Source organism: Abramis brama (assembly GCF_963993115.1).
Source record: "Abramis brama genome assembly, chromosome: 1".
Taxonomy (NCBI): Eukaryota; Metazoa; Chordata; class Actinopteri; order Cypriniformes; family Leuciscidae; genus Abramis; species Abramis brama.
Window position 1 is genome coordinate 66,635,638 of NC_139963.1, and position 25,743 is coordinate 66,661,380.

Here is a 25,743-nt window from a genome sequence, read left to right on the forward strand (position 1 = left end):
GTAGGCTAAATAACACAATTTTAGTAAAAGTCAATGACTGGGAGACTTTGGATATTTTATTGAAAATCTGTTATAGGCTACATTTGAAAAACAGCCATCGATAAATTTTACCCTGTGGTCGTTCTAATGTTTATCATCGCATGGTCCAGTAAATAACATTATGCCAAATTGTATAGGACGTAATTGGTTACAGTGATGTGTGATTGACATTTTAGCACTTCAGCGCGTAGGCCTACTTGCACGTCTAGTGCATTTTTGAGAAACGCAGGGCTGCAGGCAAGAATGCCGTTTACGTTCGGGTCCAGTCGGGTTCTAAAGGAAATGCCATCAGGTCGGGTCGGACTCGGGTCTAATTTTATCGAGTCTGTCTCGGGTCGGGTTTTTCTTTTAAAAAAAAAAATTATCTATGCACGTCGGGTTCGGGTAAGTAGTGATTCGGGTCGAGTTTTTAGGACCCGAGAAGACCTCTACATTGTAATCCTTTTAATTTTAATATTTGGCATGTTTGTGTGCTGCTGTGCGTCCCTGTGTGTGTAATAAGCAGATTGAACGCACGTTGTGGATCCGCCAATAGGCGCACATTACTAATGCACTCTTTACATAACAAAAATATTCATATTCATTCGCTCCATTGACTTTAGACAAGGTTTCAGTTGGTCAATGGCTCAGTCTATTTCAGTTTCCTCAAAATAGCAACGCTCCAACAACGCACCTGAACACACACCTCGTTTTCAGATCAACACAACCATTGACGAACAAATCGGTGAAATGCGTTTGCTATTTAAACAACATGGAGCAGGATGTGAAAATGAAAAACTGCATCGGGTTAAAACTAGCAAAAAACACTTGCGTCATGTCTGGCGCTGCGTTGCACCGGGTGTAAGATATACAAATATCTGCTCGTTCAAACACAAATATATAATTCCTCCAAACTCCAGAGAGATGAAATCTTCCCGTCTGCTCCTGATATGATGAGCTCATGATCTGTATCATTAATGTTTATTTGTGAAGGTCTAGTTCTTGTTCACAGAGGTGTAAAGTTCATCCTGCGGTTGATCTTCTCTTCCTCTGATGGCAGCATAAGTCACTGTATCATCATGATCCTGAAAGAACAGATTCTGTCCATCAATGTTTGAACCCCAGCGATTATTATTATTATTATTATTATTATTATTATTATTATTATTAGAGCATGAGCTTCATTTATCTGAGAGTCAAACTCATGTGCTGGTATCTACTCACATTGAGTGATTTTACTGGCTTTGTATTGGAAGAAGTGACCTCAGAATAAGTCACATCATCTGTCTGCTCCTAAATCAAATCAAATCAAATCAAGTATATTTGTATAGCGCTTTTCACAATACAGATTGTATCAAAGCAGCTTCACAGTATTAAAATAAAATAATACAACAAAGTTTGTTTCTAGTGGAATTTATTGATTGATAGAATAAAATTAAATATCCCCAAAATATCCCCAACTGAGCAAGCCAAAGGCAACAGTGGCAAGGAACCGAAAAAACATCAATGCAGACGTGCAGAGAGTCAAGTTTAACACACAGAACAGACATATCTCTCACTATAATATGTAGAATAACACAAAAGCCTTTAAATCACGTTATTGAACAGACAGTGAACGTAATGTTTGATGATTTAGTGGACTCACATTGGCTCTTGCAGCGGGAGGAATGGACATGTTGATCGTCTCATACGTCCCTTTATGATCATTCTCATCTTTGACCTTCAGAACAAACAGTTAAACTGCATGAATGACACTTTATTGAGCTTTAAAGACAGTAATCAAATCTAAATCACTGCATTACTGAACTCACCGCAGAGTCGCCAGTCCCTCTTTTATTATCTGAAAACAAGAGCCTCATGAAATATGAGTATTTATGATCAAACACACATGAAAAACACTGTGTTAAGCATTAAGCTTTTTCAACAATCAGATTTTGTTGAAGCATTAAAATGAATAATAAAAATGATTGTTGACTTGATAACTCTGTGATATTGACATTACAGGATTTCTCAGCAGGAATAAACTTCTGTTTGAGAATTTCATATAATCCACATGTTTCTATGATACTTACAGTCTGAACATGATGTGTTTGTTTGCTCATCTGAACTGTTTTTAATTGTTGTAAAGGAGTAAATCTGAAAACTCACCAGCTCTTTTTCTGCAGATCAGCCAGAGAAGAGCAAGAAGGAGAACAGCGACTGCAGCGACAGAAATCACTATGACTGAAGAAGAGATCGAGCACAGAGTCAGAGACGGACAGGGCAGATTGGGGACAATTATAGACAAAGACAAAACACTGTGATTATGTACCTGGTGTGTTAGTAATTGAATGATCCTCAGAGTCTGTGTCTGTGAAAAGGATGAATGGGGACAATTATATACAAAGACAAAAGCCATCGACAATGGTGACATGCTTCATGCCGCAATGCATGCTGGGAGCCACCCATAGTATAAAACTCATGGCTCCCAGAATGCATTGCGGCATGAAGCATGTCACACCACACAACTCTATATAGTATATTAGACTTTTATTTAGATTTTTAAAAATATATATATTCTCCAACAGCCCAAACATACACACAGGCCTATATAATGGTGTGTAAAACAAATGTATAATTTATATTCAGCTCCATATTGGATTCCAAGTGATCAAGAGGCGTGATAGTTTGTCCCAAAGCTTGTCTACTCTTCTGCTACACACTCAAAAGTATGCACCTTTTCTTCCCAAAAAGAGTATACTTTTAGGGCGTAGTATAAGAAGGTGAATTGAGCATTAGAGTAAAAAATAAGTGAAGTCGGCCATTTGCTCTTCAGTTTCATCTGAGCTGTTGAGGTGAATGGCAGGACAAACTTTCTCCGGTCAGACAGAAACAAAATGTAGGCAGAGATAACTATTTTTTTTCTTTAAGGTTAAATATATATATATATTGACTAGCGTTGTATGATCACGCTCTTATTAATGTGAATGTTTTCTGCGCTGTAAGTCCTGCCTTTTACACACACACACACACAAACAAAAAAGACGCGCGTCAGTTTCGAGTTCTCTTTTGGGCTTGAACAAACAACACACACAAATTATCCCAAAATGTCCGTTTTGTCGAGTGTCCTCATAAGAGCAGTTTAAGGGTGTATTCACACCTGACTTGTTTGGTTCGATTGAATTGAACTCAAGTTTGTTCCCCCCCCTTGGTGTGGATCTTTTGGGCAGGTGTGAATACAGCAATCTCACTCGGGTGCGGACCGAACAACCATACCGAGATCCAGCTGAAGAGGTAGTCTCGGTCCGGTTCCAAACGAACTCTGGTACGGTTTGTTTAAGGTGTGAACATGAACCAACCCAATTGTAAAAAGCACTCTGCCTTTTTTGACAGGGTCAGAGTTTTACTATGTAATTTGGGGTGAAGAAATGCCTATAGGCTACATTAATCTGTGATCCATCCGGACCAGCTGCCACACGGTTCGGCACGCATGTGATTCGCGGATTAACTACTAAATTTAACCATCATAGAGTGAAAGTGTATAATATGGACGTGTTTATGAAAACATTTTTCAACGCAAAAGGAGCGAAAATCGGGACTCGCGCACGCAGAGAGAGAGAGAGAGAGAGAGAGAGAGAGAGAGAGAGAGAGAGAGAGAGAGAGAGAGGTGCGTTTCAGACAGCGCTCGAACACCGAATTCATTCCTCTTTTGCGTTTCCTTGCCCTTGAACGGACACACATGCACACAACATTGTTAAAAACGAGTCTACCCGTCTCGCAAGTATTTTCTCGGTTATGTCATAGTTGATGTTTGTAATTTTTTTCGGTCCATGCATTCGGTCTTAAAGTGACAGCAGACACCCAATATTCCTACCGTTGTCTGTGTCATTAATAAAATAACAAAATACAACTTTAAGAAAGATGAAACTATATTTATTTTCTTCAGTGAACAAATAGTTTTATTTTACATTTAGGCTTAATAATTTCTGTAGCCTACCTGAATACTACTGTTAGACTTTGTAACTTTATTTAATATTTATCTCTGCTTGTAATTTGTGTATTTGTTCTTATTTTATTACTGACTGTTCACTTGTTTTTAATAATGTTTGAACTTTATCAGTTAAGAGCATGCTCTCTCCACCAGAACCGTCTTGCAGCACATCTTCGTCTTTGCAAAATCCTAATTACAACATCGTATAGATGACATTGTATCATATGATGCTCATTAGTTTCTTCATATTGCGTTTGTAGAGAATAACACCAAATCAGTAAAATAACAAATATTGCATTACAAAATATCTCCATGCTGAGACTGTTTTTGCACTTTCTGCTTTTCCCTGCTCGAGAATTCCTGTCCAATGAATGGATGACCATAGCACACATTTGTGTTTACACATTTTGGTTGCAAAAAGAGCAGTGTGAAAGCAAACCGTACCAAACAAAACAAAAACTCAACATTGTATTTGGTCCGGACCAAAGCAAGTTAACAATCGGACTTTCCTGGTGTGAATACACCATTAACCCTTTAAAACCGTATGTTTCGTCGACGACACAGCCAACCAAGCTGTATGATTTAAATAAAGCCTTAAATGAACGTAGAGATTTGTGAGGAAATGTGGCGCGTCTCTGTCAGCAGCGGCTGGTCTTAAAGTGTCATTAATGTTAATCAAAGAACAAAGGTAATAGAGTAAATGACTCACTCAGACCCGGCGCCAGGAGGATTATTATACCGGTAGGCTAATAATCATGATGAATGCACTCCGCTATCTGTTAACACATCTCCGGCGAACGGCTTCTTCACGCAAAAGAAAAACTCTTCATGAAGCGCAGTGAAATTCAGCGACCTATGTGGCGTTTCCTTATGGATCGAGGTTGTTTGTTAACTTCATTTTATACTTGCAATTCACACGAGCTCTAAGCGCATGCAAATAAGTGCACTCAATAACGTCCACTATGGTTTCGGACACCACTAAAAATGATGTCCGAAACCATAGTGGACGTTATTGAGTGCACTTATTCAATCCCACATTGCGCTGCATTAACGAGTGTACAGCTTATGTACGCTCAACGGCTGTCCGAGTTCGCTCACTCGTTTTCATTCACTCCTTCAAGTGAACGTGTTAGTGGACTAACGTAGGGAATAGGCCTAACTTAGTGAATGAGGGTTTAGGGGGCGATTTCGGATTCAACCCATGTTCTCAAGCAGTGAAAAACAGAGGACACTGACAACGCTCTGACAGACAGGACCGAGCAGGGAATATTTAATATGAAACAAAGTCTCAACTTTCAAATTTCGTCAGTCAAAGAAAATTAAACAATAAATAGGCCAACCGTTTTGTGGCTCTGTAATGTCTCGTGACAGATTGCCTCAGTTAAAGCCAAGTTCAAATCCACCGACGTTAATCTACTAACTCTCCTGACTGCTTTGTCGGACAAAAATGGTGGATTTTGATTGGTCAGACTCAGATCGCATGTCAATCAAACTCCCTGCGAATAATGAATTGACGCTTATTTAAAAGTGAAAGTGAAGTGCACAATCCCGCACCAGCTTTTTATAAGCCATGTAATTTCTGCTTTCTGGGAGAATCGAGTGAAAGAACCGGAGTGTTATATGAACACACTACTCTCACTGTTTATACTAAACATGTCCTAGAATATGCATAAGTAGCCTACGCTAATTGGGACACAACATAAAAGTCCATGAAATGAAACTAAAACAACAACTCAATGTGACAATCATACTGTAGAATATGACAGTCATATTTTGATGAGTTAACACTCAAGATAACCATATTTTAACTTTGATCATCATATTACATAAAAAGTTAATATTTTTGCTGTCAAGTTTCAATTCCTTTATTATTTCCAGCATCACGTTTTGGACTGTTACTTCACTGCAGTTCATTAGTTTGAAGCAATGCTTTGAGTTACTCTTCTGTGAGAGTCAAAGAAGCTTTTGTTCCCTCAGTTTGTTCTGGTTCAGTGATACTGATAGACCTTAGTGTTACTGACATTATGAGGGTCTTCTAACACTGTTTTCTCACCTGAATACTTGACAGTGTATCTGACTGAGGTCTTGACTTGATTTATGTGAGTAAGCTGACATCTCCACTCTCTGTTGTCATCTTCATTCAGGAGTGTTGTAGTCAGAGTGATGATGATACAGCGATATTGATCTGATGATGATAATATCTGATATCTGGAGTCTGTCTTCAGATCAACACCAGCCTGATTCACCCACAACAGCTCAATTCCCTCAGAACTGGCCAGATTATCACAGGAGGGTTTAGTATATGAATACAACTGACAGGAGAGAGTCACAGAGCGGCCTGGACTGATCTCAGTCTGTGAGGATGAAGATGATGATGATGATGATGATGATGATGGAGACACTGAAACTGAACACAAGACACAAATCACAGACTCTTCAATCATCATTTGTGAGTTTAAATGAGTTAAAAGGGAGAATCTGACCACATAATCATAGACTTACCATGAAGAACATGCAGAAAAACACGTGCATCAGTTCCTTGTTTATGTCCATTCACATATTGTCTGCAGGTGTAAGATCCATAATCTTCTTCTGTGACGTTCTTGATGTTCAGAGAGCAGTCAGACTCCAGACTCAGTCTCTCATGTCTCTCTGTGTCTTTATTCTTTATCCCTTTAGTAATCAGTGCAACTATCTCTGAAGGTCTGAATCTGTTAGAGTAGGTCCATGTAGTTTTAGATGTGCAGTCAGAAAGAGCATTATTACAGGACAGACGAGCATTTTCACCAGAACTGATGAACACATTCTCATCCACTCCACTGATACCTGAAACACAGTATATCTCAGTGATCATTATGATATATATTAATAAATTAAACTATAAAACATACCAGCATTAAAAGCAGAAGTTTTAAATCATAGTATTTTTCCTCACTTAAAGCAAACAACACACTCTCCAGAATAAACTATTAGTCTTTATCAGAGAGCTGTTCAAATCACTGACACACTCTTAATATGAAGATAATTCTTCATCATCAGATGTTTGAGTGACACTATGTCCAGTATCAGGAATAATACAGTATGATCTGTGTGTATCAATACACAACTCTGAGATCACAACGTGAATGTGTGCAAGAATAAACTGAGCATGTTCAAATGAACTCTTTCCAGACTAATTCCACTAAATGTTGTAAGGGTGGATTTCCTGCAGGACTGACGAATGACTAAAGAAACATTGTCAGCAAGATTGTAGAAAACTGTACATTTCTTGTCTATTCCACCCACTGCCACTTATACCAACAACGGAAATAAGCGCAGTTACAATAGATTAATATGTGGGAGAGCGCTGCTATAGAGAGTGAAGATATTGTATTGCAATAGAAAGCACTATTATATTATATAGCAAGTCAATACCAAATTAAAACTAGTTAGCACATTATTTGTAATTGAAAGGGTTTATTAACAACATGATTATAGTTATACTTAAAATAGTTACAAAATAAATGAAATGAGATGATAACTTGTACCATTAATTGTACTCAGCATATATGTAAAATGTTACCCGAGAGAGAGAGAGAGAGCGAGAGAGAGAGAGAGAGAGAGTCCCACGAAAGGGACCCAAAGAATAAAAGAGACAGATCAACAGTTACAATCTTCTTTTATCCTTTTCTGACCATGTGACTAAAACCCAAATGTGAGATGTTTAAACTGACCAATCAGATAATTACAACTTCCCCCACCGTACTAAATGTGTGACAATTCATCGACCCCTGAAGTACACACATCTTGGCCTACAGTGATCACTATCAGCCCCTCTGTGCCTTTAGGAACTACAAATGGTCATTGTGGTAGAAAGAGGGGGTGGAAAACAGTAAAGCAAACGTCTTTAGAGAAAATACAGATTTCTTTACCTGTGAGAAGTGAAGAGAGAATGATCAGTCCCAGCAGACACAGATCACACTTATCAGCCATTTTGTGTTTCTGTCAGTCTTCCTCTTCTTTATATATATTTACAGCTCTTCCTTTAAACATTATCAGCTCCTCCTGTGGTTATTCACTTCTTATGATCTCATCAAATGAGTGAATCACACGGTCTCAACACACATCTGCTCTGAACAGTTTATAGGCTACTTTTGCACACGAGAGAATTACCGTTAGTCTCACTGCTTTATTTTAGCAGTTTCCAGCATGCCGTTAAAATCTAGAAATACAATCGTTACATTATTAGTGAAAAGGTAAGACAAGGTAAAAGTGTCATGGCCCCTTTAAGAGTGTTTCTGTGGGCGGAGTTGTGCACGCAATTAGATTTCTGTGTGCTTTTTAAGACCGGAAGAGCAGTTGTTTGCGTGGGCTACTGGCTTTGTTTTCTGTTTGAGACTATAAACTAGAGTTGCTATAGTGACACTAAAGTGTTGCTTTAGGTGTGTGTGAAATTATTTGAATTACTGTTAGTCTCACTTCTTTCTTTTAGCAGTTTCCCGCATTATGTTAAAATCCAGAAATACGATTATTACATTATTAGTGAAAAAAATTGTTTTGTTACTGAAAAGGTTTCCACTATCCATGACTAACTTGTAGAAAATTAAGGTATTTTGAAATGATTAACGTCAGCTCCAGTTTGCACACACTTCATGAGCGTCTGTAAAGCAGAGATTAAATGTCTTCAGGAAGAGTTTCTACACATGGATTATAATGTTCTGCTTTACTCTCTCCAGTCCTGCGAAAATAGATCAGATCCGCCTCTATCTATCTATCTATCTATAGAAATGTAAAAGTGTCATGGCCCCTTTAAGAGCGTTTCTCTGTGGGCGGAGTTGTGCACGCGATTAGATTTCCGTGCGCTGTTTAAGACCGGAAGAGCAGTTGTTTGCGTGGGCTACTGGCTTTGTTTTCTGTTTGAGACTTAAAAGGTAATCGTTGTTGATACTTTCACTCCACATTCTGTATTTATTGTTGTCCCTAAGTAGTGATGATGAAATGAAGCTTTGTGAAGCACTGGGGCTTTCCCTAGTGATGGCAAAATGAGGCTTCCTGAACCACTGAGACCTCGCAGCCCATTGCTCACCAAAAGGTTCATTACTCGAAGCTTCATTCAGCATTGCTCACTAGTGACACCTAGCTACTGTGGTGAAAAATATTTATTTATTTTGTACTGTTAATGTCTGTAACCTTTCATTTGCAATAATAAAAAGACCTGAGCAGACATTTGTCCATTATCTGTGTATAATATAAAATATATATCTTTCTCTGTCTGAATTTACTGTCACAACTGTCACACAAAGAGTTAATTAATTATTCATAAATTGTTTGGATAGTGACAGTATGAACACAAAAGTGACACTGTGTTGAGTGCAGTGCTTATGGTAAAGTGTACCTGGCCCGGGTGGCGTTGAAGTGTTCTGTACTGTGCTTCTGCTGCTGATGACGAGCTGCTGGACTGAGATCAGAACCAGAACCCACATCAGACTCAGGAACCCGTTCAGCGCGGCCTCCTCATTGCCAGCGTCCGGCTCCTGGTTCTGCTGGGCTCTGATTCTGAGGACTGGATAGTCTCTCTCGCTCATCTGTATAATGTCTGGATTGCTCATTAGATCTCACTAAGATCTGCTCTGTTCAGAAACAAACGTATCATAAATCCTTATTGAAAGCTCTTTTCTTCATTCTCCACTGATCGCTGATTCTTTATTTCTTTTGTCTGGACACAAAGAGTCAGTTTGACAGAAAAGAGGAATAACGAGTATTTTCCTGGTTAGTGCAGTAAGAGGGTGGAGTTAATGATTACGTCCCACAAGTGATCATTACAGTAATTCCACGCTCACTATCACAGAAGCTCATACCATCTTAAAGCTGTAGATGACCAGATCGTTTCAACATCATTGGTGTGCATAAGGTACGAGGTCAGTGTAATGGTCATCATAATGAACCCTTCGCTCGACGTTTGGACTTAGTTGGTAACGTCTGACTAGTTTATTGTCTGTGTGAATCGAAACATTCAGACTTTCACATCAGAACTATGAGGGTAAATTTCAGCTTACAAATATTAATATTTTGTTCTCAAATTCTAATCTAATCTTTTGCCACTCTTTTACCTTCATACAAATATTCATTTAAAACGTGAATTCTAACTTTGAAACTTTCCAACAAGAGCAAGTTTAGTTACGTCTGTTTTTACAGGAATGGAAGAGACAAAACTTTTCTTTAAACCCATGATTTTTCATGCTCTTTATTGTCTCATGTGGAAAGAAGAAAGAAATAACTGACATTTAATTGCGTGACATATACACACAGCAAAGTCAAATTTTAGGATATTTTATGCCAATATAATGTGAGCAGACACTGATGTAATTCTCAGACGGACGTCTCTCTGTAGAAGAAACAGCTGATATACAAGCTGAAGCAAGAGGATCATTTCAGCATGAGCTCCTGCATGAAGATGAAGGTTTTCAGACAGAAATCCAGCGGATAAACAGACTCCAGTCATGGAAGAGGCTTGAGAGACACTAGATTGAGTCTGGCCTGTATGAAAACACATCAGGGCTTCAGTCTCTAACTTTACTGTAGCTGTGATGATATAGATGAGATTCTGTGCTCTGACCAGATGATGATTCACAATAAATCTCATTCATATTCACAGGACATTCAACAAATATCTGCTCGTTCACACACAAATATATAATTCCTCCAAACACCAGAGAGATGAAATCTTCCCGTCTGCTCCTGATATGATGAGCTCATGATCTGTATCATTAATGTTTATTTGTGAAGGTCTTGTTCTTGTTCACAGAGGTGTAAAGTTCATCCTGCGGTTGATCTTCTCTTCCTCTGATGGCAGCATAAGTCACTGTATCATCATGATCCTGAAAGAACAGATTCTGTCCATCAATGTTTGAACCCCAGCGATTATTATTATTATTATTAGAGCATGAGCTTCATTTATCTGAGAGTCAAACTCATGTGCTGGTATCTACTCACATTGAGTGATTTTACTGGCTTTGTATTGGAAGAAGTGACCTCAGAATAAGTCACATCATCTGTCTGCTCCTAAACATCAATGCAAACGTGCAGAGAGTCAAGTTTAACACACAGAACAGACATATCTCTCACTATAATATGTAGAAGAACACAAAAGCTTTTAAATCACATTATTGAACAGACAGTGAACGTAATGTTTGAGGATTTAGTGGACTCACATTGGCTCTTGCAGCGGGAGGAATGGACATGTTGATCGTCTCATACGTCCCTTTATGATCATTCTCATCTTTGACCTTCAGAACAAACAGTTAAACTGCATGAATGACACTTTATTGAGCTTTAAAGACAGTAATCAAATCTAAATCACTGCATTACTGAACTCACCGCAGAGTCGCCAGTCCCTCTTTTATTATCTGAAAACAAGTGCCTCATGAAATATGAGTATTTATGGAAAAACACACATGAAAAACACAATGTTAAAGGACAAGTTCGGTATTTTACACTTAAAGCCCTGTTTACAGATAGTTTCTGATGAAATAGAATGGTTAAGATTAAAATTTGGACACATGCTGCTTTCCCGATAATTTTAGGTTTCTTTCGCATCTTTTGCAGCGATTTTTTTGTGAGCATATCAGTGAACACCCCTGACCACTCGATGAGTTTCACGTCTTTGTAAACGATAGTTTAATGCGTTTTTTAAAGGATTGTTCCAGTGCCCATAGGCTGCCATTGTGTAGGTGGGGGGGAGAAGCGAAAAAAAACTAAAATTCTCGGGACAGCAGCATGTGTCCAAATTTGAATCTTAACCGTTCTATTTCATCAGAAACGATCTGTAAACAGGGCTTTAAGTGTAAAATACCGAACTTACCCTTTAAGCATTAAGATTTTCAACAATCAGATTTTGTTGAAGCTAGGGTTGTGCCGATAGACGATAGTATCGTGTATCGACGATAGACAGAGATATCGCCGATGGCAGATGCCTTTGACGATATCAATACGATAATTGGCTCGTTTTTCCATTAATGTATTAAATCATTATTATTATTATGAAGCTAGTATAGTTATTAAATTAATTAGGAACAACAATTATATTTGCCTTGCCTAAATTCATAACGACATCACCACATAACCACACTTGCGCCATATCACGCGCGTATGAGGACTCCTCAAAGAAAATGTTTTTAAAACAGACAAAACAAAAACTACATCCCACAACGAAATTTCATTGCAAGGTGATCCATTCACAAATTGTCAAGAGTGCTTTAACAGACGCATAATTTTTATACAGAGCCTAGATGAAGACGCGGCATCGTTGTTCGTCAGTATTTTGTTTCCATAGCACATTAACAAAATATTTAATGACACGAATAACACTAAAAACAATACAATTACAAAATATTAATTATAATAATAATATCAATAAAATGATATACGCCGCCTAGGCCTAATAACAGTCTTTAGTTCACGAAGCATCTGTGAAACTCTGCCATCTGTGAAAATCACAAGCAACTTCAAACTTGTTTAACAAGAAATATTCTTCTAATTTTTTCGCTGTCAATAATGTAAGTCCACAAGAGAAATATTCAGCCAGTAAATTAAGATAGTTGCTGTAGCCTACCGTTATCCACCGTCGACTCTGAGAGAACGCGCCGTTAATGCAGCGAAAGCTCAGTCCGTTTCTGCTTTCGTTTTCAGGGATTGAGCGCGTTTACATGCACGTTATTAACTCGATTATGCTGAATAAACTGACAATGCATGTGGTCATGTAAACGGATTAACCCGTTTTCCTTTATCAGAGTCAAGTCATAAGTTTAAGTCGGCGTATAACCGATCGACTTTTAGATTTTTGCCTCTGATTTCTCCTGGCATTTAAAACACCTGCGTTATTGAAGTGCGGTGCGCATGTGAAGTGCATCCAGACAGAGAGAGCACTGGCAGGAGGACATATATCGCAGACTCCGACTCTTTCTTGAATCAAGAAATTAAAACGTGTTCACATCTCGTCAAACAGTCAAAATGCTGCAGATCTGTAACGGCATGAGAGGATAATGTGTGTCCGTAAATTTCCCGCTGACATGTTGAAATACTCCGAGTCAGATACAAGAATGATTAGGATCTTTTTTTTTTTTACCTCACTATACCAGGAAATAACCTGATTTAGCCTATTAATAAACACTCCACCTTTGCTAGCAAAATAGAAAAAAGATTCTCATTTAAAACGAAGTAATAAAACAAGCAAATTGATGAGTAAATAAGCAAGTTAATAATCAAATAAGTAAGCCCCGCCCCCTCACGATAATATCGTGTATCGCCGATCTCACAGGCTGACGATAGGACGATATGAAAATGGAGCATATCGCGCAACCCTAGTTGAAGCATTAAAATTAACAATAAAAATGATTGCTGACTTGATAACTCTGTGATATTGACATTACAGGATTTCTCAGCAGGAATAAACTTCTGTTTGAGAATTTCATATAATCCACATGTTTCTATGATACTTACAATCTGAACATGATGTGTTTGTTTGCTCATCTGAACTGTTTTTAATTGTTGTAAAGGAGTAAATCTGAAAACTCACCAGCTCTTTTTCTGCAGATCAGCCAGAGAAGAGCAAGAAGGAGAACAGCGACTGCAGCGACAGAAATCACTATGACTGAAGAAGAGATCGAGCACAGAGTCAGAGACGGACAGGGCAGATTGGGGATTGTAGACAAAGACAAAACACTGTGATTAAGTACCTAGTGTGTTTTTATTCCAATGATCTGTGCCTGGTGTTGGTGTATCAGCTTGAGCTGAAAAGGATTAATGTTAGTTGAGATGGATCATAATAATATCCAGAATGAGGAGAAGAAGAGGTGAGGCATAGCAAACCTAGCAGCTTAAACTTTATTTTACCAAATTAAAGAGAGAAATCCAACATGAGAACACACAGCAAAATCCCCAGAATCCTGCATATGGTCCCACTCTAAAGAGTGTTAAAGTAACTCCGAATCAGAGTTAAAGTTAATGAGATGATAAAGTGATTAAAGTGATGATTGAGCATTAGTGATGAACACCTGCTGTTAACAAGCAGAATCACTGAAGAAAAAAGAAACACAAGAACTACAACTGACTTCAGCCACAGCCTTATGCTGAGTTCACACCGAACGATTTTAGCCCTGATTTTCGCTTGCCGACATGTTTTGGGAGATCGCTGGCAAATGCCCGAAATCACTGGCAAATCAGTGCTCGTTTACGTGAGTGACAATCACGCAGTGTGAATTATCAAAGACGCAATCTGAGAGAATTGCAGACACCCGTGAAATATTTGACGTGCTAAAAATCTGAACCTGTCGGTGATTCACAATCCTGCTGTGTGAATGTGTTATGACTGAAAACTACATCAGCGATGACCGACAGCCGATGAGAGAGCAAGATACAGGACAGCGGGATGTTCGGGGAGGAGTTATAGACCACAATATCAGCGTTTTAATAGATATATTTACAATTATATCAAACAGAAATAAAGCACAAACATTTGCTTGACCAGCAGCAACAGCAACACATTGCAGAATTATTTATTTACCTCAACTCTCTTTGCAGAAACACAATCCTTGCTCTCGTCTCCCGAACATTTCCTTCTTTTTCTTCTTTTTGCTGTAAATCAGCGCACAGAGAATTTGGATCGCAATCTTCTTGCGGGCTTTAATTTTTAATAACAATTTCAGTCTCACTCACGCGTGATGTTGCCTTATTTCCTCATCACTTCTCGCGTGTGATTGGTTGTGAAACGTAGTTTGCGGACCAGACAGAAGATGTTTTATCTATTATTATATTAATAGACTATATTCACCAACAACACTTTCTTGCAACAGATCAGACATTCTGAATTTAGGTTTTTAAATCCAAACAATGGTGACAACAATGCTCCAACAGCCCAAGCATACATACAGGCCTATATAATGGCCTGTAAAACTCATTTATAATTTATAATCAGCTCCATATCAGATTACATGTGATCAAGGGCTTACAGCATTTCATTCAAACACATTTCAAGAGTTCTCCAGTAGTGGGTACTTATGCAACATTAGCCAGGGATGATCATAAAAAGTGGACGTAAACACAGCCTTGGAGTAAAAAATAAGAAAATGTTAGCAGAGATAACAATTTTTCTTTAAGGTCAAAAATATTATTTTTTTTAAAAAAGATATTTGAATCAGTTTATTTCATATTGGGGTCATAAGACACCCAGACTGAAGTGTTATATGTTAAACTTGTTGCCGAGCATTACGAGTGTACGGCTTATTTTGTGTTTCTCTCTTTCTTTGTTTAATGAGTTTGTTTGCCCATAAAATCTTTAAGATATTAGGTTAAACTTATTTGGCTTGCTGTCCACTGAAGAGGGGCTCGATGAAGCAGCTTCAACTCGAGCTCTGATATACCCCCCCAGTGGCTAAATGTAGGATATAATAATAATTGAAGGGCAAGGAACCTGAGATGAAGGTGGAGTTTGGGGAGGTGGAGGGATACTGGAACAGCTGATACTAGAGAGAGGTAAGCGGCTGCTTATATACTCAGGCTGTTGATTGAAAGATTAGATGGGCTCACTCCTCCCTAACTTACGTTTAGGAACTTCATATATTTGTTTTGTTTAGTTTTACATGTATGTTTTTTGATAATGTTGTGAGTGGATGAGCAGTGTTTTATGTCTGTTTGGTGTTTTTCATGGATCTACAGTGAATGCGCTGCATGGATGAGCTCAACATATCGTCTTCATGTGACGCTTTCTGGGAGAATCGAGTGAAAGAACCGGAGTGTTATATGAACACACTACTCTCACTGTTTATACTAAACATGTCCTAGAATATGCATAAGTACACTAATTGGGACACACCATAAAAGTCCATGAAATGAAACTAAAACAACAACTCAGTGTGACAATCATACTGTAGAATATGACTGTGTGAAAGTCTCACTAATGTGACAGCCCCGGGGACTCTGCCAGGGTATTTGTGTGTGTGTGTGTCTCTGTCTGTGTTTTGTTATAGGGTGAACTTCCTGGTGGAGTGGAGCTGAGGCCATCAGGCAGATCAGAGGCAGCTGGCCACTGTCTCCAGATTGAATAAAACCCACCCCTTTCTGATTGTTGCTCTCTTGACTGCTTGTTTCCTCCTGGTCCCCAGCACAATGGTGTTTTCTTTGCTGTGTTTTGTTTGTTCAGTTAACCTGCCATTATGTTTTGCCAGTCACATTTGTTAAGCTTTATAAAATGATTTGTTATATTCGTTCAGTTAAATTACTTTTGTGAATAAACGTATTTTTCCGGTAATCCCTTGAGCGTGGTTTCCTCTATTTGTTGTGGCCTTTGAGCCGAGCCACAACACTAATGACACCGATTTACGACGTGGATGGATAAGAGCGCTCTCTTCCCGCTTGCGGGGACTTTTATTTTGACGGACCGCAGCTCATACAGTGGAGTGCTTCAGAGTGCGCGCGCGCCGCGATCCAGTCTTGCATCAGCCGTCATCTTCAGAGAAAACGAGCCGTGAAATTCCCTGACTAAATGCAGTTTTGATCTTCGTTATGTTCCTTTGAGTGTTTAAAGTTGTGTGCGTCCAGAATGAAAGTGAGTATTGTAAATTTCACTGTTACTTGAGCTGAGTTTATTGTTGTTTGCTGAGATAGAGATGTGGAAAGAGTTATGACACAAAATGGATGCTAATGTGAAGTATAGAAGTATTGGAGTTTTCATCCAGTACAGTGTAATTATGTATAATTATTATACATGTAAGTTGTGTATTATGTTTCATGTTCTGCTGTATTCAACGGCAACATTGTGTTGATGTTTTGGGAAAGCCAGTAGTTTTAATGCCATTTATGTTGTTATGAGTGTGATTGTGATAAGAAAGAAGCATTGTTTGTTAGAGCATATCTTTTATTTGTTTGTTACAGACCACACACACTCATATGCTGACACTTCTAAGGACATAAAGCAAAGCTCATTAGGATCTGGCTCCCCCTCTTCATATGCTTGTATAAATAAATCTGTTAAACTGGATTCCTTCTCTGACTTTGGTGTTCTTACCGGCACACCCGGACCAGCTTCACCTCATTAGCAACAGCTAGCAACTTACAGTCCTTAGCCCCTCAGCTACAATGACAGTCATATTTTGATGAGTTAACACTGAAGATAACTCTAGCATTATGCACTGGAAAGCACTGATGTGAGAAAGACAGTGATGATGTACCTTTAGAAACGTGTGTGTTTATAGTTGAGGGATCCTGAGAGTGTGTGATGTGGACTGGATTCACTGCTGTCGTTGAATCAGCTTGAGCTGTGAAGATGAATGTTAGTTCAGATCATTAATACTGTACAATAGACCATCATGGAATTGACATGGAATAACCGGTGGGAAAATATCCTCAGACACATACTGTGGATCTGTCTCTCACACACTTCCGGTGTGAGAACGCTAGGCGCGCTTGTGCTGCCGCTTCACGCTGGTACCTGTTTGTCTACTGTTGTTACGTCTGTTTTTGGATATGTTTTTTTTTTTTCTTGGAATCGACCTTCTTGGATTATTCACTGGACTATTTTACACTTCTGAAACACATTTTGGATTGTTCTCTGGACTATTTACACGCTCAAAAGTTCTTGGATTACTGACCTGGCTGTTTCCGTGATCCTGTCACACTGATCGGCTACGAGCCCTCTCCATTCCTATCCTCATATCCCTCGCGACATCTGATACTGTGAGTCTCCCCTCTCTTTATCATTTTGTGGTGTCAATCCTTGGTATGGTTGGGTAGCCTTCCCTTCTGTGGATTGTGTGGATTGTGGGTCTGATACGGACCGGTTCTGGCTAACGTAGTTAAACCGATAAATTGTTGTGTAGGTCGCGTTGGTCGTCACTGGTCATGTCGTCACGTATCCACTTGCCGGTTTTGCTTTTTGGTCTTTTTTGGTTTTTGCTGTTTTTGAATGACACTAGTTTCCCTGAGATGGCTCTACAATTTTCTGCAGCCCATCTCAGAACATTTAAAGGATCGTTCCGATTGGCTCCGGAAACTTATAAATGGTGTGAACAACTTGGAATTTTACGCCGACTGCGCTACATTCACCGGTCGCGGAAGAAACTTCGGAATTATCATTACTCCTCTTCTAATAACATTCCAGTTGTCCGTACCAACACCCGTGCGTCGGATACAACACGGCTGGAAAATCATTCCATTAACCTTGGAAATCTAAGATCATTGCGTTTTGATCCTGACCTTGGAACCTGCAGACGCGCATCTTCAGACCTGCAATGTGCGCTGTTGAACACGCTCTCTAACTGATAAAGCATCAGTGCTGAATGACATAATCACTGACACAAACCTGGACATGCTACTTCTGACGGAAACCTGGCAGGTTCCTAATGACCTTTTCAACCTAAACCTCTTAACTCCACCTGGGTACACCTATTTCTCTCAACCGCGTCTTCATCGTAGAGGTGGAGGGCTGGCTGTAGTTTGCCGTGAGACCATTCAAATTTCTAAGATCGAGTTTCATGATGTTTCAGCATTTGAATACCTTGCGCTGAAAATGACTGGCCAAACGAAACTGGCTGTAATCTTAATTTACCGACCTCCAAAATGTCCGTCTGACTTTTTCTCTGAGATTAGTGCATTACTTACTCTTGTTTGTGGTAATTATTCATCTGTAATTCTGCTTGGTGATTTTAATATACATGAAAACACTGCACAATGCAATGAATTGATGTCTGTACTGGACTGTTTCAACCTAACTCAACATGTAACTTTTGCTACTCACTCCAGGGGTCATATACTGGATCTCTTATGTACATCTGGCTTAAATAATATCCTTGTAAAAGGTTCTGACTTTGCTTTCTCAGATCATAAGCTTCAGTTGTAGCTTTCCAATACCTATATCACCACTGAAGAAAATGCTGACTTATCGTAAAATTAACTCTGTGAATCCATCTTCCTTCTCTGCTTCAATAAGGGCTTCCACCTTGTCAGAATGTCTGCTATCTAACTGTCCGTCAGAAATCTGCTGTATATACAATAACGCTTTGTCTCAAATACTTGAGAGCCATGCTCCTGTTAAAACGAGACTGGTTCCATCTACTTGTGCCTCACCCTGGTTCACTCCTGAACTACGAAAAATAAAAACTGAGGGTCGCCGCCTAGAAAGACTATACAGGAAAACTGGACTTGTCGTGCACTCTTTGGCTTTTAAAGAACACTTGCTTAAGTACCGTACAGCCCTTAACGATGCTAGATCCTCTTATTTCACCACTACCATTAGGAATTCCAAGTGCAGGCCCAAATCACTCTTTGCAATGGTTAACAAACTCACAAATCCACCACAACATGTTATTTCGGGCTCTGTAAGGCTTGTAAATAGCTTTTCTCAATTCTTCTCCGATAAATTGAAGTCAATCACTGCATCCATTATCAAAAACACTCCTCATATAAGTGACTCAAATATTCATTTAAAGTTAGCTGCTTCCGCTCACTCAACAAACTATCTCTCTGCTTTCACTCTAACTACTCCTGCTGCCATAAGTGACCTAATTGTGACATCAAATTCCACATCTTGCCGGCTTGATCCTACACCTACTGTTTTGCTTAAGTTGTGTGTGTCTGAGGTTGCACCCTTCTTAACACACATGATAAACTGTAGTTTGGCATCTGGCATTGTTCCAGCAGAATTAAAAATGGCTGCGGTGACCCCCATTCTTAAAAAACCAGGCCTAGACCACCTAAATATGGACAATTACAGACCAATATCCAACTTAACATTTTTAAGCAAAGTCCTTGAAAGGGTTGTTGCTTCACAATTGCGTTTGCATTTGGATGGTAATGGTCTTTTTGAACCTTTTCAGTCTGGTTTTAGCCCATCACATAGCACTGAAACTGCCCTTCTTCGGGTGGTTAACGATATTCTTTTGTCCATGGATTCAGGGCTGTTAAGCATCTTGTTGCTCCTTGATTTAAGCTCTGCTTTTGACACAGTCTGCCATGAAATAATGATCTCTAGGCTTTCTGATATTGGCATCACTGGCTCTGCTCTTTCCTGGCTCATTTCCTACATCAGCGACAGAAAGTATTACATCACTATACAAGGGTTTAGATCTGCCACTACTTCACTTACACAGGGTGTTTCTCAAGGTTCGGTTCTTGGCCCGCTATTGTTCATCATCTACATATATCCACTTGGTGACATCATACGCAGGCATGGACTTAAATTTCATTGCTACGCTGATGACATTCAAATCTATCTTACCACCAGCTCTGATAGGCCATTTTTGCCTGACTCACTCACTGCATGTATCAGGGACATCAAGCATTGGATGTCCCTGAATTTCCTCAATTTTAAACGATAAGAAAACCGAGATATTAGTGATTGGTTCAACTGCCTCAGTCAAAAGGATGGACCAGTCCTTTGATATTGATGGAATTCACGTTAAGCCTTCGTCATCATTTCGTAACCTTGGTGTCTTATTCGATCCAACTCTATCTTTTGGCTCTCATATTTCTTCTATTGTTAAAAACTCTTTTTTCCATCTTCGTAATATTGCTCGTCTACGATCTTCTCTCACTTTAGCCGATGCTGAAACATTAATTCATGCATTAATCACATCACGCCTGGACTATTGTAATGCCTTATTTCTTGGTCTTCCCAAAAAACTTATTTCAAGATTACAGTATGTTCAAAACTCTGCAGCAAGAGTTCTCACCTCCACTAGGCGTTCTGCTCACATTACTCCTCTGCTTCATGAACTTCACTGGCTACCTGTGGCATCACGTATCCACTTTAAGGTATTGCTCTTAACATTTAAAGCATTAAATGGTCTTGCTCCCCAATATTTGTCTGACCTACTCTACCCTTACCACCCTGTCCGGTCCCTTTGAACTTGGTTTATTGTCCATCCCTTGTTTCCGGCTGTCTACTGTAGGTGGAAGGTCATTTAGTGTTAATGCTCCTCAATTGTGGAATTCGCTACCTCTCACACTACGTAATACCTCATCTGTGGCTACTTTCAAGACCCAGTTAAAAACATATCTATATAACATGCATTTTGGATAATGTGACTATCTGTATCCTATGTGACTGTAATGTATGTGTGAGTGTTTAAATGTATTGTAATTTACAATGTAAAGCGACCTTGAGCTATGGAAAGGCGCTATATAAATACAACTTCTTCTTCTTCTTCTTATCATATTTTAACTTTGATCATCATACTACATAAAAAGTTTATATTTTTGCTGTCAAGTTTCAATTCCTTTATTATTTCCAGCATCACGTTTTGGACTGTTACTTCACTGCAGTTCATTAGTTTGAAGCAATGCTTTGAGTTACTCTTCTGTGAGAGTCAAAGAAGCTTTTGTTCCCTCAGTTTGTTCTGGTTCAGTGATACTGATAGACCTTAGTGTTACTGACATTATGAGGGTCTTCTAACACTGTTTTCTCACCTGAATACTTGACAGTGTATCTGACTGAGGTCTTGAGTTGATTTCTGTGAGTAAGCTGACATCTCCACTCTCTGTTGTCATCTTCATTCAGGAGTGTTGTAGTCAGAGTGATGATACAGTGATCCTGATCTGATGATAATATCTGATATCTGGAGTCTGTCTTCAGATCAACACCAGCCTGATTCACCCACAACAGCTCAAATCCCTCATAACGGACCAAATAATCACAGGAGTATACAGCATATGCATACATCTGACAGGAGAGAGTCACAGAGCGGCCTGGACTGATCTCAGTCTGTGAGGATGAAGATGATGATGATGATAATGATGATGAAGACACTGAAACTGAACGCAAGACACAAATCACAGATTCTTCAATCATCATCTGAGTTTAAAGGGAGAATCTGCACTTTTTAAATTGAACACATAATCGTACACTTACCATGAAGAACATGCAGAAAAACATGTGCATCAGGTCCTTGTTGTTGGTCTTTTCCATTCACTTCTATCCATTGTTGGCAGGTGTAAGATCCATAATCTTCTCCTGTGACGTTCTTGATGTTCAGAGAGCAGTCAGACTCCAGACTCAGTCTCTCATGTCTCTCTTTGTCTTTCTTCTTTATCCCTTTAGTAATCAGTTCAACTGCTGCTGAATGTCTGAATATGTTATAGTAGAACCATGTAGTTGATTTGCAGCCAGAAAGAGCATTATTACAGGACAGAGAGACATTTTCACCAGAACTGATGAACACATCATCCACTCCACTGGTTCCTGAAACACAGTATATCTCAGTGATCATTATGATATATATATATATATATATATATATATATATATATATATATACATATACACATACATGAATATCAGTCATGTGACCTCTCACGTCATCTGCTCTTTTTCCAGTTGATTGCCGCCATCTTGAGTACCTACCGAGTACTGTCTATGGTACTGACAAACCTATTATCTCAAGTCTTGTTAGAAAACAAACAAAAAAATAACTATTCTTGAAACATTATTTGAATTCTTTTAAAAAAATTATTGTATGGAATAGAATAGCTCCTGCAGCAGGTGCATTAGCACAACAGGTAGCATAAAGCTACATGACACAATTTAATTGATTAATATTACACTTTTACTTTAAACTCACTTTAAAACACCATCGAGTATTTGTATCATATTCCGGTCGCGGTTTATAATGGTTTCAAGTCAAAAAAATATTTTGAAATATGTTATATTTAACATTTTATATGAAGCTATTGGCTATCCTTACCTAGCAAGCATACTGTAAACATTCTTTATTCATATGAAAATACCCAAATCGCACGAAAATCACACACAAATCACATATACTTCAAACCGTGCATTTATTAGCTTCTTGTTTCAGGTGAAGAGATGTTACTTTAGCTTTGTTATCACGGATGTCAGAATGAGGAATTCATGCAGGACCGCGTCAGGCAGAACAGAAGCGTGATTTTTTTTCCCCAAACCACTTCAGCGGAAATCCCGCCCTGCAACTGATTTTAAAGTTTTCATTGGTCATGTCAATCACTGTACTGATTGCCTACACCAAACACTGATCCCTAAACCTACCCGTCACTGTAACCTAAACCAATGAAATCGGTTGCAGGGTGGGATTTCCGCTGAAGTGGTTTGGGGAAAAAAATCACGCCATGCAGAAGAAGAGGCAGGATAATGGTCACGTTGAACCACGTGAGATGATTGACAGCTGTACAGCGAATGAGCGCGCGCTGAGATCATAAATGACGCAAATCAGGAAGAGGAGACAGATCTCGCTGCATTCGCTGTTTGAGCTCTTCAGATCGCATAATTCAGTGGAAAATGGATAGAAATGTTATTCTGTATGACGAAATATTTTATAAACATGTGATAATCATTATTTCTCCAAAAATGCGCACCATTGGACTAATAGCCCTGGCGGATACTGTATATTGCATGTATTTGAACACAAATAAACCGGAGAAGACGTGAATGAATGCTTTATGAGTGATGATTTCTATTCAAAATAACGAACGTTACAGATTAATGTTATGTTACATTTATGTTATATTTATGTTACCGTGGCGTGTTGTGAAAGCATAGCTAGCTAATTCCTTTGCGACTGATGTATCGATCTTGCCGAGTCAGGTACTCAAGATGGCGGCAGACAAGTTTTAGAAGTGAGTGACGTCAGTGAGGAGACGTTGGTGACATCATCTGATATTCATGTATATATATGTATACATTTATATGAAAATATATATATATATTAAAAAAAAATCCTCACTAAAAGCAAACACCTTTTTTTTTTTCCTGGTTTCCTCAAACACACTCTCCAGAATAAACTATTAGTCTTTATCAGAGAGCTGTTCAAATCACTGACACACTCTTAATATGAAGATAATTCTTCATCATCAGATGTTTGAGTGACACAGTATCAGGTCCAGTCTGATAGTCCAGTATCAGGAATAATACAGTATGATCTGTGATACAGTATGATTAGAGAGAGAGAGAGAGAGAGAGACCCAAGAAAGGGACCCAGAGAATAAAAGAGACAGAGCAACAGTGACAATCTTCTTTTATCCTTTCCCTGACCATGTGACTAAAACCCAAATGTGAGACGTTCAAACTGACCAATCAGATAATTACAACTTCCCCCACAGTACTAAATGTGTGACAATTCTTCGACCCCTGAAGTATACACATGTTGGCCTACAGTGATCACTATCAGCCCCTCTGTGCCTTTAGGAACTAATGGTCATTGTTGTAGAAAGAGGGGGTGGAAAACAGTAAAGCAAACGTCTTTAGAGAAAATACAGATTTCTTTACCTGTGAGAAGTGAAGAGAGAATGATCAGTCCCAGCAGACACAGATCACACTTATCAGCCATTTTGTGTTTCTGTCAGTCTTTCTCTTCAGTATATATAGTTACAGCTCTTCCTTTAAACATCATCAGCTCCTCCTCTGGTTGTGTAACTTCCTCTATTCTGATCAAATGAGTGTTGAAATCCTGCTAGAGTTGCTATAGTGACACTAAAGTGTTGCTTTAAGTGTGTGTGAAACATGTGAGAAGTGCATACTGTGAACCACACTGTCTCACACACATCTGCTCTGAACAGTTTATTGGCTACTTTTGCACACGAGAGAATTACTGTTAGTCTCACTTCTTTATTTTAGCAGTTTCCCACATGACGTTAAACATAGAAATAAAACAATTACATTATTAGTAATAAAATTAGTTTGCTACTGAAAAGGTTTCCACTAGGGATGGGGCCGATCCGATCCAGTATCGGTTTCGGGACCGATACCATCGTAATTCACGTATCGGATTTTCCCGATCCAACCTGCGGAGATATCCGATATCCATGAGTCATGTCTGTCTGCGCTTTAACGTTGTCTGCTGAAATGACTCCAAAAGTGATTCCCGCCGGCGAGTCTGCTAGCTGGCTGCAAACAGCGGAATGGATTTCCTGAACAGAGGCGCGGCTCAATGAGACACAGAGTTATGATGAGACACGCCCCCGCTCAGGAAATCCATTCCGCAGTTTGCAGCTAGCCAGCATGTCCGCTTTGTGTAAATAATACTTCACACAGGAGGAAATACCGCAGTCAGAGCAAGACAGCAAAATGCAATGTTTGAAAAGCCATAATTCAGAGCTCTTTAAAGGGATAGTTCACTTTGAAATTAATTTTTGGTATGTTTTAGCTTACCTCAAAGGCATCCAAGATGTAGGTGTCTTTTTTTCCGGAGTAGTTTCAATTTTGATATTTTTAGGTCAAACCGTTCTTGTCTGTCAGTCATATAATGCAGGTCTATGGTCACGGTCTCAAAACAGCATGGACAAAGTCCAAATTAAACAATTCCCCATCGTCCAAATTAAACAATTCCCCATCGTAAGTACACATTGATGTCTTAAGACACGAAACGAGCGGTTTGTGTGAGAAAACGAACAGTATTTATATAGTTTTCGTCCTCTTGTAAACACACAAACCCAAATGATCAGAGGACGCGGGTGCTTCGGTCTGCACAAGCGCCGGAAAGCGACGGAAAAGGTCAGAGGGCGTGGGCGGTTCGATCTGCGCAAGCGCCGGAAAGCGCGCGTGTACATCACTCATTGTTTACACAGAATAGATTGTAGGTAAGACGGCTAATCGAAATGGTTCTAATTTGCGCTTATCCAGGATGTTTAAACCGACGTTTAAAAACGTCAGGATGTTTAAAAAAAGAAAACAATTACGTATGCTCACGAGATTATACGAGATAATTTCCGGCGCTTGCGCAGATCGAACCGCCCGCGCCCTCTGACCTTTTCCGGCG

General features: G+C 39.2%; 2 protein-coding genes across 2 annotated transcripts in view; both read right to left on the reverse strand.

The window, feature by feature from the left end:
- LOC311082137 (uncharacterized protein) overlaps nt 1–9,552 on the reverse strand; it is a gene marked incomplete at both ends in the record, with an annotated part of 51,421 nt that extends 41,869 nt beyond the window's left edge. Inside the window, 2 exons of the mRNA XM_084112879.1 lie at nt 6,491–6,814; nt 9,363–9,552. Of these exons, the coding sequence (XP_083969005.1) occupies nt 6,491–6,814; nt 9,363–9,552 (514 nt within the window). The remainder of the gene's footprint in view (nt 1–6,490; nt 6,815–9,362) is intronic.
- A 634-nt stretch (nt 9,553–10,186) lies between these two features.
- Nucleotides 10,187–24,389, reverse strand: LOC311078957 (uncharacterized protein). The gene is made up of 10 exons (XM_084108026.1): nt 24,255–24,389; nt 21,867–22,196; nt 21,425–21,769; nt 17,191–17,277; nt 13,702–13,755; nt 13,542–13,616; nt 11,345–11,373; nt 11,179–11,253; nt 10,961–11,029; nt 10,187–10,845 (listed from the first exon to the last, which is right to left on the reverse strand). The coding sequence occupies exons 1-10, from the start codon at nt 24,313–24,315 to the stop codon at nt 10,735–10,737; spliced, it is 1,236 nt and encodes a 411-aa protein (XP_083964152.1). The 5' UTR covers nt 24,316–24,389; the 3' UTR covers nt 10,187–10,734.
- Between the last annotated feature and the right edge of the window lie 1,354 nt (nt 24,390–25,743).